Source organism: Acanthaster planci, linkage group LG07 (assembly GCF_054643075.1).
Source record: "Acanthaster planci isolate LZ-2023a linkage group LG07, COTS_SCS, whole genome shotgun sequence".
Classification (NCBI taxonomy): domain Eukaryota; kingdom Metazoa; phylum Echinodermata; class Asteroidea; order Valvatida; family Acanthasteridae; genus Acanthaster; species Acanthaster planci.
In genome coordinates, this window is record NC_141783.1 from 13940234 (window position 1) to 13952558 (window position 12325).

At 38.6% G+C, this 12325-nt stretch overlaps 1 protein-coding gene across 3 annotated transcripts in view; it reads right to left on the minus strand.

Moving 5' to 3' along the window:
- The window catches only part of LOC110980848 (myosin heavy chain, striated muscle-like), a 61299-nt gene that overhangs the window by 35335 nt on the left and 13639 nt on the right, over nucleotides 1–12325 (minus strand). For 2 of the 3 annotated variants that reach the window (XR_015426072.1, XM_022237866.2), the window contains exons 5-17: nucleotides 12253–12280; nucleotides 11082–11190; nucleotides 7867–7959; nucleotides 7442–7505; nucleotides 6891–6989; nucleotides 6246–6349; nucleotides 5797–5935; nucleotides 5341–5459; nucleotides 5069–5218; nucleotides 4537–4707; nucleotides 3728–3916; nucleotides 2804–2927; nucleotides 232–284 (exon numbers count right to left, since the gene is read on the minus strand). Coding sequence is in view for 1 of the 3 variants with exons in the window: in XM_022237866.2 (XP_022093558.2) it covers nucleotides 232–284; nucleotides 2804–2927; nucleotides 3728–3916; nucleotides 4537–4707; nucleotides 5069–5218; nucleotides 5341–5459; nucleotides 5797–5935; nucleotides 6246–6349; nucleotides 6891–6989; nucleotides 7442–7505; nucleotides 7867–7959; nucleotides 11082–11190; nucleotides 12253–12280 (1442 nt within the window). In the remaining 2 variants the exon portion in view is untranslated. The remainder of the gene's footprint in view (nucleotides 1–231; nucleotides 285–2803; nucleotides 2928–3727; nucleotides 3917–4536; nucleotides 4708–5068; nucleotides 5219–5340; nucleotides 5460–5796; nucleotides 5936–6245; nucleotides 6350–6890; nucleotides 6990–7441; nucleotides 7506–7866; nucleotides 7960–11081; nucleotides 11191–12252; nucleotides 12281–12325) is intronic. The other variant, XR_015426073.1, reaches the window with a different exon arrangement.

Consider the following 12325-nt stretch of genomic DNA (forward strand, 5'->3'; position numbering starts at 1 on the left):
TCCAAACATCAGATACAGTCTTCAGACTCTTTTACCGTCAATTTGTAAATGTCAGAGTCTTAGGCTTTTGTATCTGACATCTGGCTGGAAAGAGAGGTTCAGGCAACTAAAGGGGAGAAAGATGCAGTGAGAAGATGCACTAGATCAGGAAGCCAGTGAGGGTAGACTGATTGCAGGCCACGTGCTGATGCCGACGAAGGGTGCATGTGTGGATGTCGGTATATACCATACCCTGTGGAGAGCAGATACGGTCTGGAAAGAACCACCCTTCTTACGTCCAACTCCTGCCATTGGGGGTCAAAGTCAAATGAAAGGAAGGGGAAAGAAGCACAAAAAAAGATACAGTGATACTAACGTCAGATAAGATCACATGCACGAAAACCTGTTAATCTCAAGCTAGCCAGTCTTTAACCCCAACATACATAATACATATTGGAGATTCTTATATTCGTTTAACTTTACCTCGTTGTAAATGACTGTGGTTAAGGTGTTACGTAAAAACCACTAAAAACACAATTTACTTATTTTTACAGTTGTATTTAGGATGGACAGAAATGGTAAAAGTGACAGAAGAGAGTCCTACAGAATTCCCCCTAATTTCTCATCAAAGGATAAATGATGTAATGATGTGTCCTGTTCAGAAGGGGGAGGGAACATGTGACTCTATGAAATTTGTCTAGTTGAAATTTTTCAATCTGCCAACTTCCCCATCAAGCACTGGAAAAAAATCCCTCAAATTTCCAGCCTATCTAAGGTGAAATATTTTTAATCGGATGATTTTCAGGTTGTGAATAAGTTTCAGAATATGCTATGCTTTACGCATTTTTGGAGACTGGCTAGCAACAATGATCGCAGACAATGTCAGCTGTAACAACAGTAAAACAAAAGTGAACTTGACACAGTTTATAGACCTTTCTCTGATTGCCTATTACAGCAGCCAAAGTTTGCAGAAAGTTCACCCCAGACTAGTTAACACGTCTGCCTCAAAATGCTCATTTGCCCCATCGGTGTTCGACAGAGGAAGTCTCATTTTAAGTAGTTTTAATACCTCAGAAAGTTTCCCTATTCAATGTGACCCGTGCATTATCATTTGACAGTGTCCACTGCATAAAAACGTGCTGGCACCTGGATACGAGACAATTTAATCCATTTCTATCTGCAGCACCCAAAACCCGCTACACATGTGCCAAGTCCATATAAAGAGATTATTCTGGACTACTTGCACAAGGAAGGTACCTATTTTATTATACGAATATACCTGTACATATAATGAATGTTATCGTTTTGGAAATAAACTGTCTTATATTGTTCTTTGCCAATCACTGGAAAGCAAAAACTACGACCATAAGATAGCAAGAGAGAAAGGCCTATCTGAGCAAACCGAGCTAGAATGTGGTCACAATGAATCGGAAATCTGACCACGAGAAACATACTGTTAAGATGGATAAGGTGAACAGGAGGAAATAATGAAGACCTTTAAACTTTTCAAACTAATTGAAAAGGAGTTGCAAACAGATGACAAAAAAGAACAATGGAAAACGACTGATTTCAGCAAAACTGGCTTCAAAATATCCATGCAGAATTGAACACGTAGTGGAAAAATTCATAATGTGTTAATTCACACAAGTTTGCAACATGTTGTTACTAAAAAGATACATGTACCACTGAACAAAGGCTTCCAAGAATTTTGGATTTTGTAAGTTTTTAAGTCACTGCTGTTTGAAAGCAATAACGATTGCACAGTTACCTTGAATGACACTTTTCACATGCATTTTTAATTCTGTTTAGACAGAATAACGCAAACACCTTACAGATTCAACAATTCATAAAAAGTGACACTGAGAAGCTTTGCTTGGTCTACTAATGTGAGTTCGTGAAATACAAAAATGACAGGTATCACAAAGTGCAAAGTCAGTGAACAGAGAGAAAAGTGATGTCAACCAGTAAAACAGAGTTAAATCTAATGAAGAAAAAGATGTTCATATTTCATTGCCGAAGAGGTTGTGCAGGCTCAGCAAAAACTGTTGTGGTTGTGAATAAACATTTCAGATACCACATTGCACAAGGATAGTAATCATTTCAAATCAACAAAAACATTTACATATAAATTTGGGCAAGAACTCACACTTGCTTTCCAACAACTCACATTAATTAATAAGTCCTACGTATCTGTTTCAAATGGGTAGACCCAGACTAGGCCAGAATCTTAGCTCACACGGAAATACTGCATAATTTGACCTGATGGGTACTCGTGTAGTTCATACAAAAAAACTTAAGAAACTTGAATTTGCAATCTGATATCACAATACTTCATTCATGGGGGAGAGCAAAACTCTCACGGTCTTGTCACCATCACGTGCCAGTCCAATTTTTTGGGTCTTTAAATTCATTGTTTACCTGGTACCAGTGAGGACCTGTGCACAGGTCTAATATATACTAGCACACTGAACTGTTCGGTTGCCTATGTGAAGTACGCACGCATGACCATCTCTGTCACTATACCACATGCATATTGTACATGAACAGATGTCAACACATGTACTTTCCCTTGATTCTGAAATTTGTATGGCAAGTGAACATCTCGGAGGTATGGTGAAACAGATATATCATACTAGATTTTATATTTTTTTGGGGGGGGGAGTTTTTGCCACAGGAACTAGTTTGACAACTTCCAACACATCAGGGAGCTAATCTACTATCGGTTATCCACCCTGAAACCAAGTATGATTTTTATGCTGTGAAATGATAAAATATTCTGCAGGAAAGGGGAAGTTTTCCATATAAGCTACATTAATAACCTTACCTGTGGCAGCTTCAATAAAGAGAGACTGAAGTAGATGCATGGTTGACTTGCGGAAGAGCTCAACAACTGCCTCATTCAGAGGATCCTTGTTCTTGTCCAGCCAGAAGTCCACATTGTAGCCAACCTATGACAGGGAACCATGCATATGGGAGATGATAAAGATGCTGGGACTTCAGAAAAGGTTCTCCCACAACTGTGAATATTAACTTGTATTTTTCCTGAATTTGGTGTGTCAATCTGATGTTGTAAATCCTGACCCCAGGCCACTTTGTTCCTTTTTCAAGTATTATTTTGAAGCAAAAGAATACTTATTGAGCAGACACGAGGTAGAAGCATCCAGTTCAGGAAAAGGAAATACTGATTTTTCTCCTAAATTTTAGTTGTAGAACAGTTTAACAGTTTTAAAGCACCATGAAAACCTTCAACCCTTACAACATGGACATTACCACCAACGGAGCTATAAACACTAATATTGGCAGTCTCCTAATTTGGAAGTATTTTTTGTTTTAATGCTGCTTATAACAAGCCAAAAAAAAAACCCCTAGTCTTGATCACCAAGACATTTCCCAACACCAGACTTGGTAGCTTGATCGAGCAAGTGCCAGCACACTATATGCTTATACATATAGGTCCTCCTTTCAAATCTGAATCCAGTCATCAGTTGTCTGTGTTAAGTCATATTATAAATCGATACTGAACTGAATCAAATTGCTTCAATGATTCATGATGATTTTCACAGAGCAAGGATGATTGTTCCCTGTTGTCATCCCCTGTTTGTACAAGCCCAGTAAGCGGTAGTATTTTGCATCTGATCCACCTCAAATACAGTGGGAGACCATTCCATCTCACTCCCTGTCTGATGAACACGAAAAACCACTGTCAACAGTTGCTTGTAACATTTCAAGCTTATTACATCTGACTTACTGTGCCAGCGTAATGATGGATCTCAAAGTGGAATTCCCTCCCGCTCTTGCTCCTATTCTTGCCGACGGCGGGTATACCAAAAACAGTGGGCTTGTCAGAGTTGTTCTTGACTAGCTTTTCCAGGAAGGTCTTGTCGGTGGCCTTGGGGAACATGCATTCCTCCTCCAACACCATGAAGACACCCATGGGCTGGAGAAGGGATGAAGGGGAGAGGAAGAGAAAAACATTTAATCTGTAAAGGAAGGGATGTCTTCAATGCCTATTATTTCTATTTTACTTAACATTTTTTGGGCATTATATTTCTTTTGGTGCATGTTTTTCTTTTTAAGCAAAGATCTTCCCATAAATTTTTTATTTCAGATCATTTTTAAGGGGGGATACACGCTATTTCCCATTTTAATTGTTCTCTCAAACTTTATATTAGCTTCTATCTAGCCTTAGCCTAGAAGAGATAGGATATACAGGGTAAGCATATTGATTAAGAACAGCCTATATTTTGGTTGGAAATACAGTGATAAAATGATGTGCTCGATTTGAAATATGTAACTACAACTGTGAGACAATCAGAAGTTTATTCTTGATTGCACTTTTCCAATATCTCTCATTATGACCTTTGCTGGAAGTTCTTATTGTACAGATCAGGAAAGCCACCATGATGAGTCATTTTGGGGAGGTGATCACCATGCATAATTGCAAACAGCAGACTGGGAAACATAGGGAATGCACTCTAAACACCCAAATATTCAGTACTGTGGTAGTTTTTCATGGCGACACCAGCTGTAAACTGTCGCAATCACTATCAGACTCACTCCTTCAATGAGGGTGATGGTATCCTGCAGATCTAGACCAAAGTCGATGAAGTCCCACTGGATGCCTTCCCTCTTGTACTCCTCCTGTTCCAGGACAAACATGTGGTGGTTGAAGAACTGCTGCAGCTTCTCGTTGGTCAGGTTGATGCAGATCTGCTCAAAGGAGTTGAACTGTGCATCCAGACAAAAAGAAAACAGAGGAATTTATTCAGGAACAAGTTTGCTACTACAAATACTTCGAATCTCATTCTTCATGACATTCTTTTTGTTCAAGTTTACAACGAAAAAGAAACCAAGCAAAAAAAATACCATATTTCTGGGATTTGGATCATAAGTACAGCTCCGAAACTGAATTCTCTCCAAAATGTTCACAAACTTCATATGCACTATGAAGTTTTTTTTTATAAACCTGGCAGTAAATTACAGGACACAAATAACACTTATGCCTGGAAAGTGCCCCCTCCCTCCAAAAAGGTAAGAATTCAGTCTCTGAAAGCTTTACACAACAAGTACCTCTTTCTAAACCACTTACGTCAAAGATCTCAAAGCCAGCAATGTCCAAGACACCGATGAAGTACTGTTTAGTTGCCTTGGTATCCAGAGTCTTATTGACACGTGCAACAAGGGAGCGGAACATGCGGTCATAGATTGCCTTGCAAAGGGCACCAACAGAGTAGATCACCTGGGAAAAAAAGAGCGTCAAAGTTGCACATTAAGAGCTTTGAATTTGTCTCAGGAACACCACAGGCCTGCTGATCAGGGGCAATAATAGGACATGAATCACTCTGATCTTCTCTAACTCACCTGTTCCTTGGTTCTTCCCTGCTGCACATACTCACTGCCAACCTTGATGCGGGGTCGCAGTAGGTTTTTTACCAAGTCAGCAGAGTTCAGACCCAGCAAGAAGGCAACCTTGTCAGCAGCTACAAGGAATAATAAATTAGGGTCATTATGGAAAAAGGTTTCCATGGATGTCTCTAAGTGGATCTGGCTATCCTGTTTTTTTCTTCCCCACTGTTTTTTGTATAAAAGCCTGAAAAGAAGTTAACAGTTGTTACATGAGGACAAAATGACATTCCCCAACGTTAGCTGTCTCTCTACCTTCAGCAAACTGTTACTATCATAGAGAGTCTACCTACAAATATTGAGCATCTTCATGCAGCCCTGCATGAAATTGTGTCAAATAGTGTGGAGGGTAAAAAATACCTCCGTCTCCCTGCCCTGAATTTGTTTTTTCCTGTGACACGTTTCAACTCTTACTGTCAGTGGATTCAATTTCAGCTTGTTCCTCCCTTGGCCTCTGCTTCCACTTGATATTGCCGAAGTGCATGATACCGGCTGTCAGCTGATACAAGGATAACTTCTCTTCCTCCTCAAAGCCCAAGATGTTCAAAGCGTCCTGGAACGTGGCAAAGAAACCCAAATTCCGAGAGGGAATTAGCACATCAGGTGCTAAGTAAGAAACCACCGGCTCAACTTCTGTGTGGACTTTACAGGCTTGACTTACAACAATGTTAACAGTGTGGCTATATACAAGAGTATCTTCCTTCAACAAAGATGTGGAGAAAATAAAAATCAGAAAACATTATATATGTTTCTTATCAATCAAAAGACACGCATACAGCAAACGCAAGATAATTAATCAAGCGTGCTTTAAAAAATCAACCAGGCCCTTGCCGCCCCAGAAGGAGACATCAGAGGTTTCTTACATCGGTGATCTTCATCTCCTCTTTGTCATCTACATTGTCGATCTCAGTCTTTCCCTGGCTGATGTATATGTAGTCTGTGGCCTTGCCAGTCAGCAGAAGTTTCTCTGCATGAAGAGAAATGGAAATCTACATCGTGAGGAACTCCGGCTACTGGCCTCCTTCATCTTGTTGATGATCAGAAAGTGTTGAATATTAGTGGGGAAATTCACTTGTCACCTCATGACCACAATGTTGCTGGTTTAAGAGAGTATCTACCAGTAAATAGGGGCTGATGCTGTGCAATTGGGAACACTCCTGTTTTAAATTCAAAGTAGCTTTAACAGTCATAAGATGATATACCCTTTTTCAACTTTGGTTGAGTGCTGAAGTTAAGTGGTAACATTCACATAATTAAGTGAGCAATGCCTTGATTTAAAGAAGTTGTATCAAAAATTGGGCTGATGTGTTTCAAGTGAAACACTCATTTTGAACGAAGCGCCAATGTGTACAGCATTCATATCCATCTGGTAATGTTAGTCGTTTTCACACTGTTCCTGTGCTAGCCTTGTGTTCCTGACCTGACCAGGTAGCCACTCGGGCAGCATTCCCACTGCATGTTAAGCACCATTTGAGCAGCTTCCTACTGTAAAGAAATCAATGACTTACCATTGAGACCGGAGATTTGCCCAGAGAGGAGTTGGTAGAAGATGTGGTAGCTTCTCTCCAGAGGTTGCTGGAAGATCACACGAGATTTCTCCAGCAAATCTGTTATAAGCAAATATCACTTACTGAATATCCTTGGTGAGGGTTAAGGGTATGAAGATGTGGATGCAATCCAGATACATCGTGGTAAAAAAATTAAAAATAAAAAAAAATTCTTGATATACTGGGCACAGGTATTTCACATACTTCAGCGTGAAAGTGAAGACAGATGCAAATTTGTGACATGATGGCAAATTCTCGTATCTAAGAATGTCCTGTGACATCAAATTTGTTCATGTGAAAAAAGAAATCATCCTTGATATTGGGATGATTTATTTTTATTTTTCGAATATTACACAATATTTGTCTTTTTTTTTTCAATTTTGTGCACACACCGAGTGGTTTACATTTAACGTCATCAGAGAAAAGACAATGTAGCCTCCTCCATAGCTACCTCACACTCCCTGTTTCTGCACTAATAGGCAAAAAAATACAACCAAAGACATGAAACTCACAAGTCTCAATGTCTGCTCCTGCCAGCTTGCCCGTTGTACCAAAGTGGATTCGGATGAATTTACCCTGTATTCATCCATGGAAAATAAATCAGACATTATTTGAAATACCAAAAAGGAAACTGTGCCAGTTTTATGCATCCTTCACAACATGATCAAAAATATTAATAATACATAATTACTACAAAGACTTGAATTATCTCTTCAGACTACTTCAGTGAAAATTAAGAATAATCAGTATCTCTATCATCTATGGAAGTAGACTAAATCACATCTACGGTATTTGTGATTCTTCAGCAAGACTACTACACACTGTTATGGTAAAACAAATCATTTTCCAAATGAGGAAAATGATGAGTGATTCTAACACGGCAATCCATTACCACAGCACAAATGAAGGCAGTGGCCCCTCATTGTTCATTACTTACAAAACGTGAGGAGTTGTCATTACGGATCGTCTTGGCATTTCCGAAGGCCTCCAGAGGGGGGTTGGCCTGGATGACTTGATCTTCCAAGTTACCCTAGTACAGCATTGCGGGTTGTTTTTGGGACAGTGAATATTCATATTATGCAAATAAAGGCAGTGATGAGATATAAGATAACGGGAAAAATGAAGTAAGGATTTGAAGTTATGTCACATGGAAAGAAATAGAGAGGAAAGACAAGTTTTCACACAAAATCAACAAACAGTGAACAGCAGATACAAGAACATGTAGAGAGAACAAGGAATAAATGTCTTTTTAAAACTTATGTAACTCACTGAGGTGACGTCTCCTAGAAAGGAATTGATGCATTTCATAACTGACTTCTGGCATCGTGGCACGACCTCTGACCTAAAGTTGCAACCTTTAAATTCTAATGGTCACATCCAGCCAAAGTGGAGGCACATACCACCTCTATAAAGTGGTGCAGATTGCTTTAAGGAAGGTGTTCCCTGAGCCTGAACTATAATTATTCCTAAATTTTTCTTTTCAAGCATTTCATCTCCATGAATTTGAAAAGAAATTATTTGTTTTATACTATAAGATCTCTTTTATGTCTTACGTGATTATCAATTTGAATGAATTCATAATCACACTTGTGCAATAAAATTATAAATTATGATTAAAAGTTCTGTAATTGATTTAGTGATGTGCAAGTCTTAAGTCAGGCTGATTTATTTACACCAGGGCAGAAGAAATAATTGTATCCATTCCGACTTCCTGAAGTTTGCTTAGTCCATACAAGCTACAATGGTTTGTCTCTCAAGCCTGAAAATTTCAACCTTATTTTATTTCTTCTCAGAAGTGTCCTGGAATGTTTACAGCAATGCATCAAAAGATTTAGCAGCTCTCAAGACTTACTCTGTGAAGATCTAAAAAGAAAACATACAGTACACCTCAGACGGAAAGAGACCACATGAGATTGTCAACAATTACTAATTGAGTCAAACGTTGCAAGGAACTGCGCATGGTGATGAAGATTGTTTAACGGGATATGGGTGCCAGAGTGAGTGGAGATAGAATGTTTGGAATGTAGGAGACTTTAATACTGAAAGCATCCCCTCCAAATTGTTTGCCAGCGTAGGCTTTATTTCAAGCAATAACAAATGATATTTACTTGTCTCTAAATTCCAGGGAATAGATCTTTTGGAATCAAACTATAACCAGTAGCGCAGAAGATAGTACATGCATCCCACATTAATTTCCTGACCGGATTGGTTTGTGAAGTTTACAGAACCAAAATGAGTACTGTGTTTATAGTTTTGGGTAATATCTTAGGAATGGGAACCCTTGACACTTGTTGGCTGGATAACATATGAGGGTGCCCAACCCCTTTACATTACAGGTGGAAGCAGATGGATATAGACACGATACTGATATATGTATTGCTTTTGAGTCTTTGTATTATTATGATCAGCGTTAACTCTTCTCAACTCTCTTGATCAAGAAAACGTGTGAGCTAGAACATAACCCTCAAAAAGCCGGGTTATTTGGCCGATCTCACAGTGTGGCAGGGATTCTGCCCCCCCCAGCTTTTTTAGAGTTAAGTTAGACTGGGAGACTGCTCTGTCTCTTGTGAGGTGAGGCATTTTCCCAACTGAATGAATATTGCTGCTGTTTACGTGGAATACTACACTGACCGGGCTGCACATGAAAAATACCCTATGTGTATCAAGAATGCGTTGTTTCTATGCAGCTGCTTTGCAAAGGAGGTTGCCAAATGTACATGTACAAGGGTGCTTACATCAACGGTCCCTCAACAGTTATCCAAGCAGGGCCCCATTTTGCAAACTAACACCCAGAACGTACCAACATCACCATAAGCGCACACTGAGAACGAGACAAGAAGGCACCTTGCATGACCCCTGACCCACCAACAAATACAACAAACACAATGAATGAGAAAAAACAAAGGGGCGGGTCAGCAGTGATGCGAGGTTTTCCAGGCTTCAACTATTGCCAACAAGATAGTGGGTCACAGATTTTGGTGGCAGAGGGTTTTTCATCATGGCAAATGACTATTATGCATAATTTTGTTGCTGTTGCAGGAAATGCAGAAAGGGAAATGTGAGGAGATCAGAATTTTATGCAAGGATTCAAAGGAGTATACAGTCAAGGTTTCTTTCTCAAGTACCGTATGCTTTTAACAAAAGCTGGGTTTTTGTTACTCCATTTGGTCTTTTGAGAAGTTTAAGATGCAAGCTGGAGGAATGTTAGAAGCTATCTACTTGCAAAGTTTAGTAAATGTTAGAACCTCTAATTTGATTAAACGACCTGAACATTTTCAACTTCTAGAAAAAATAACAATATCACTTTCAACAGCATAAACATTCACAAATGAAATGTGTAGTCCTTTTCACTCACCCAATGAAAATCTACTGGGGGTTATCTTTCAACAACTAATTTGAATGTTTTTCAAACAAAACATTCTTCACACTTGACAAAAATTTTCAATAAAACCAGAGAAAGGAACAATTATAGCCTTTTGAGCAATAAAAGACTTCTAATTTTGATATTAAATTTAGGTTAATTTCAAAACTTGTTTTAAATCAATGTCATTTGCAAAACAGATCACAGTTGAAAAACAAACACACACATACCAGGGGACCAAAGTTATTCAGTCATTTTCATGGAAAATCCATGGAAAAACTATAACAGAAGTTATGGACGGAAGAGCATGTGTTGAAAAACATGAACAAATTCCGTTGCTTTACACACTAGAATTGAATTATGATGCATGGCATCATTTTAATGTGTTAGATGTTAGATCACTGCTAGGGATGTTAAGCATGCACTACTTGAAGGATAAAATGAGTCACTAACGCAACCTTTGTTTGCATCTTGTTTCCTTGGCAGGAAGTCATTCTTTATAGTTTTTCAGGAATGGGTTCATTTTTTTGTCTGTCACTTCATTCCTTTGTCTGCATATCAAGCAAATGCATGTTGGTACAGGATTCAATTTCTGGAGTTTGTAGTTTGTCTTCAAACTCGGATAAATAAAATATCGTGCAAGGAAGAAAAAAAAAGTAAACATCGGGTATGGGAGAAATGGCACAGGAGGTGGAGGAGGCCAGGCAGCCTGGGTGTGTGCAGTGCTGCTCTTATACTACTGCCCCGTCACTGTGACCTAGCATCTCGTGGCTTGTTCAGAAGCAAACTACCTTCTTCCCTTCCTCAGAGGCCCCTTTGCCCGCTGAAGAACTAGCAATGTTGGCAAAATACTGGATGACTTTTTTGGTGTTTTCCGTCTTTCCTGCACCGGACTCTCCGCTGTAAAGATGAGCAGTATAAAAATTCACAATTAAAGGGTATTAGTTGAGAGAATTTTTCGGGATTGTTTTTCTTTTTTTCAAAAAGGGATTATTCACAATCACACCGTTGTCAGTTAACAGCAGAGAGTCCACTACAACACAAAAATGAAAATTTGTATTAAATCAAAGTGTTTAAGGGAGAATTTAGTATTGCCACACCTACGATTATTTTTAGGATTATGTTCAGATAAAATGATGAACTATATGTCTGCTTACAAACCTATCTAAGTCACATTCTCACAGCACTCAATTAACGGAGGGATAAAAAGTTCATAGAGTACAACAACCGAATAAGTAACAAAAGTGAGGTACTGGTCAAATTCTCCAATGTATGGAAACTCAATCTACAAGATGGTTTTTAAGCCTATAAGAGAAGGTGTCTGGTAGGAAATGGATGTTCTATAGAGACTGTGATCAAGGTGTTTTCTCTTTTTCTTCATTTTTATATGATCTGTCGAGTAGTGATGCTTATGAGATGCCTGGACTTGAAAAACTCTAGAAGTTAGAAGAGATGCAAGAAATCGGTTATTAGTCAGAAACAAATACAACGTACAACTGCAATGTTAAAATAACCACTGAATAGATACAGTCAAACAACTTGTTGATTGCACCACAAAGTGTCATATCAAAATAGTGCAATAGAATTTTTGCAACCGACACAGCACTTTGTGTTACAATCAATAAAATGTAGATCCCTGATTTTTATATTTTGATATGTGTCTATTTAAATAGACTTTTATGCACATTTTTAAAAGAGACTGCAGGGGGTAAATGGCAAACTCTTTCAAACCCCTGCAAGTTTTAGACATGTCAAGACTCAACGAGTAAGCTTCAATATCACCAAAAATATCTTCATCATATAATGTATATATATCTTTAAAATTGGATGACACAACACAATTTGGTAATGATGAATGCGGGGAAAATGCATGCAAATGAAGTTTTCACCACCATCAAAAAAAAACAAAAACAAAATTCACTACCAATCAGTCACACTCTGTTATTCATAGGAGAAACTTACGTGATCAACATGGACTGGTTCTCATGATCTGGAGGAAAAGTGAAAGTTGAAAGGAGAAAGGCGTAGTAAAGGT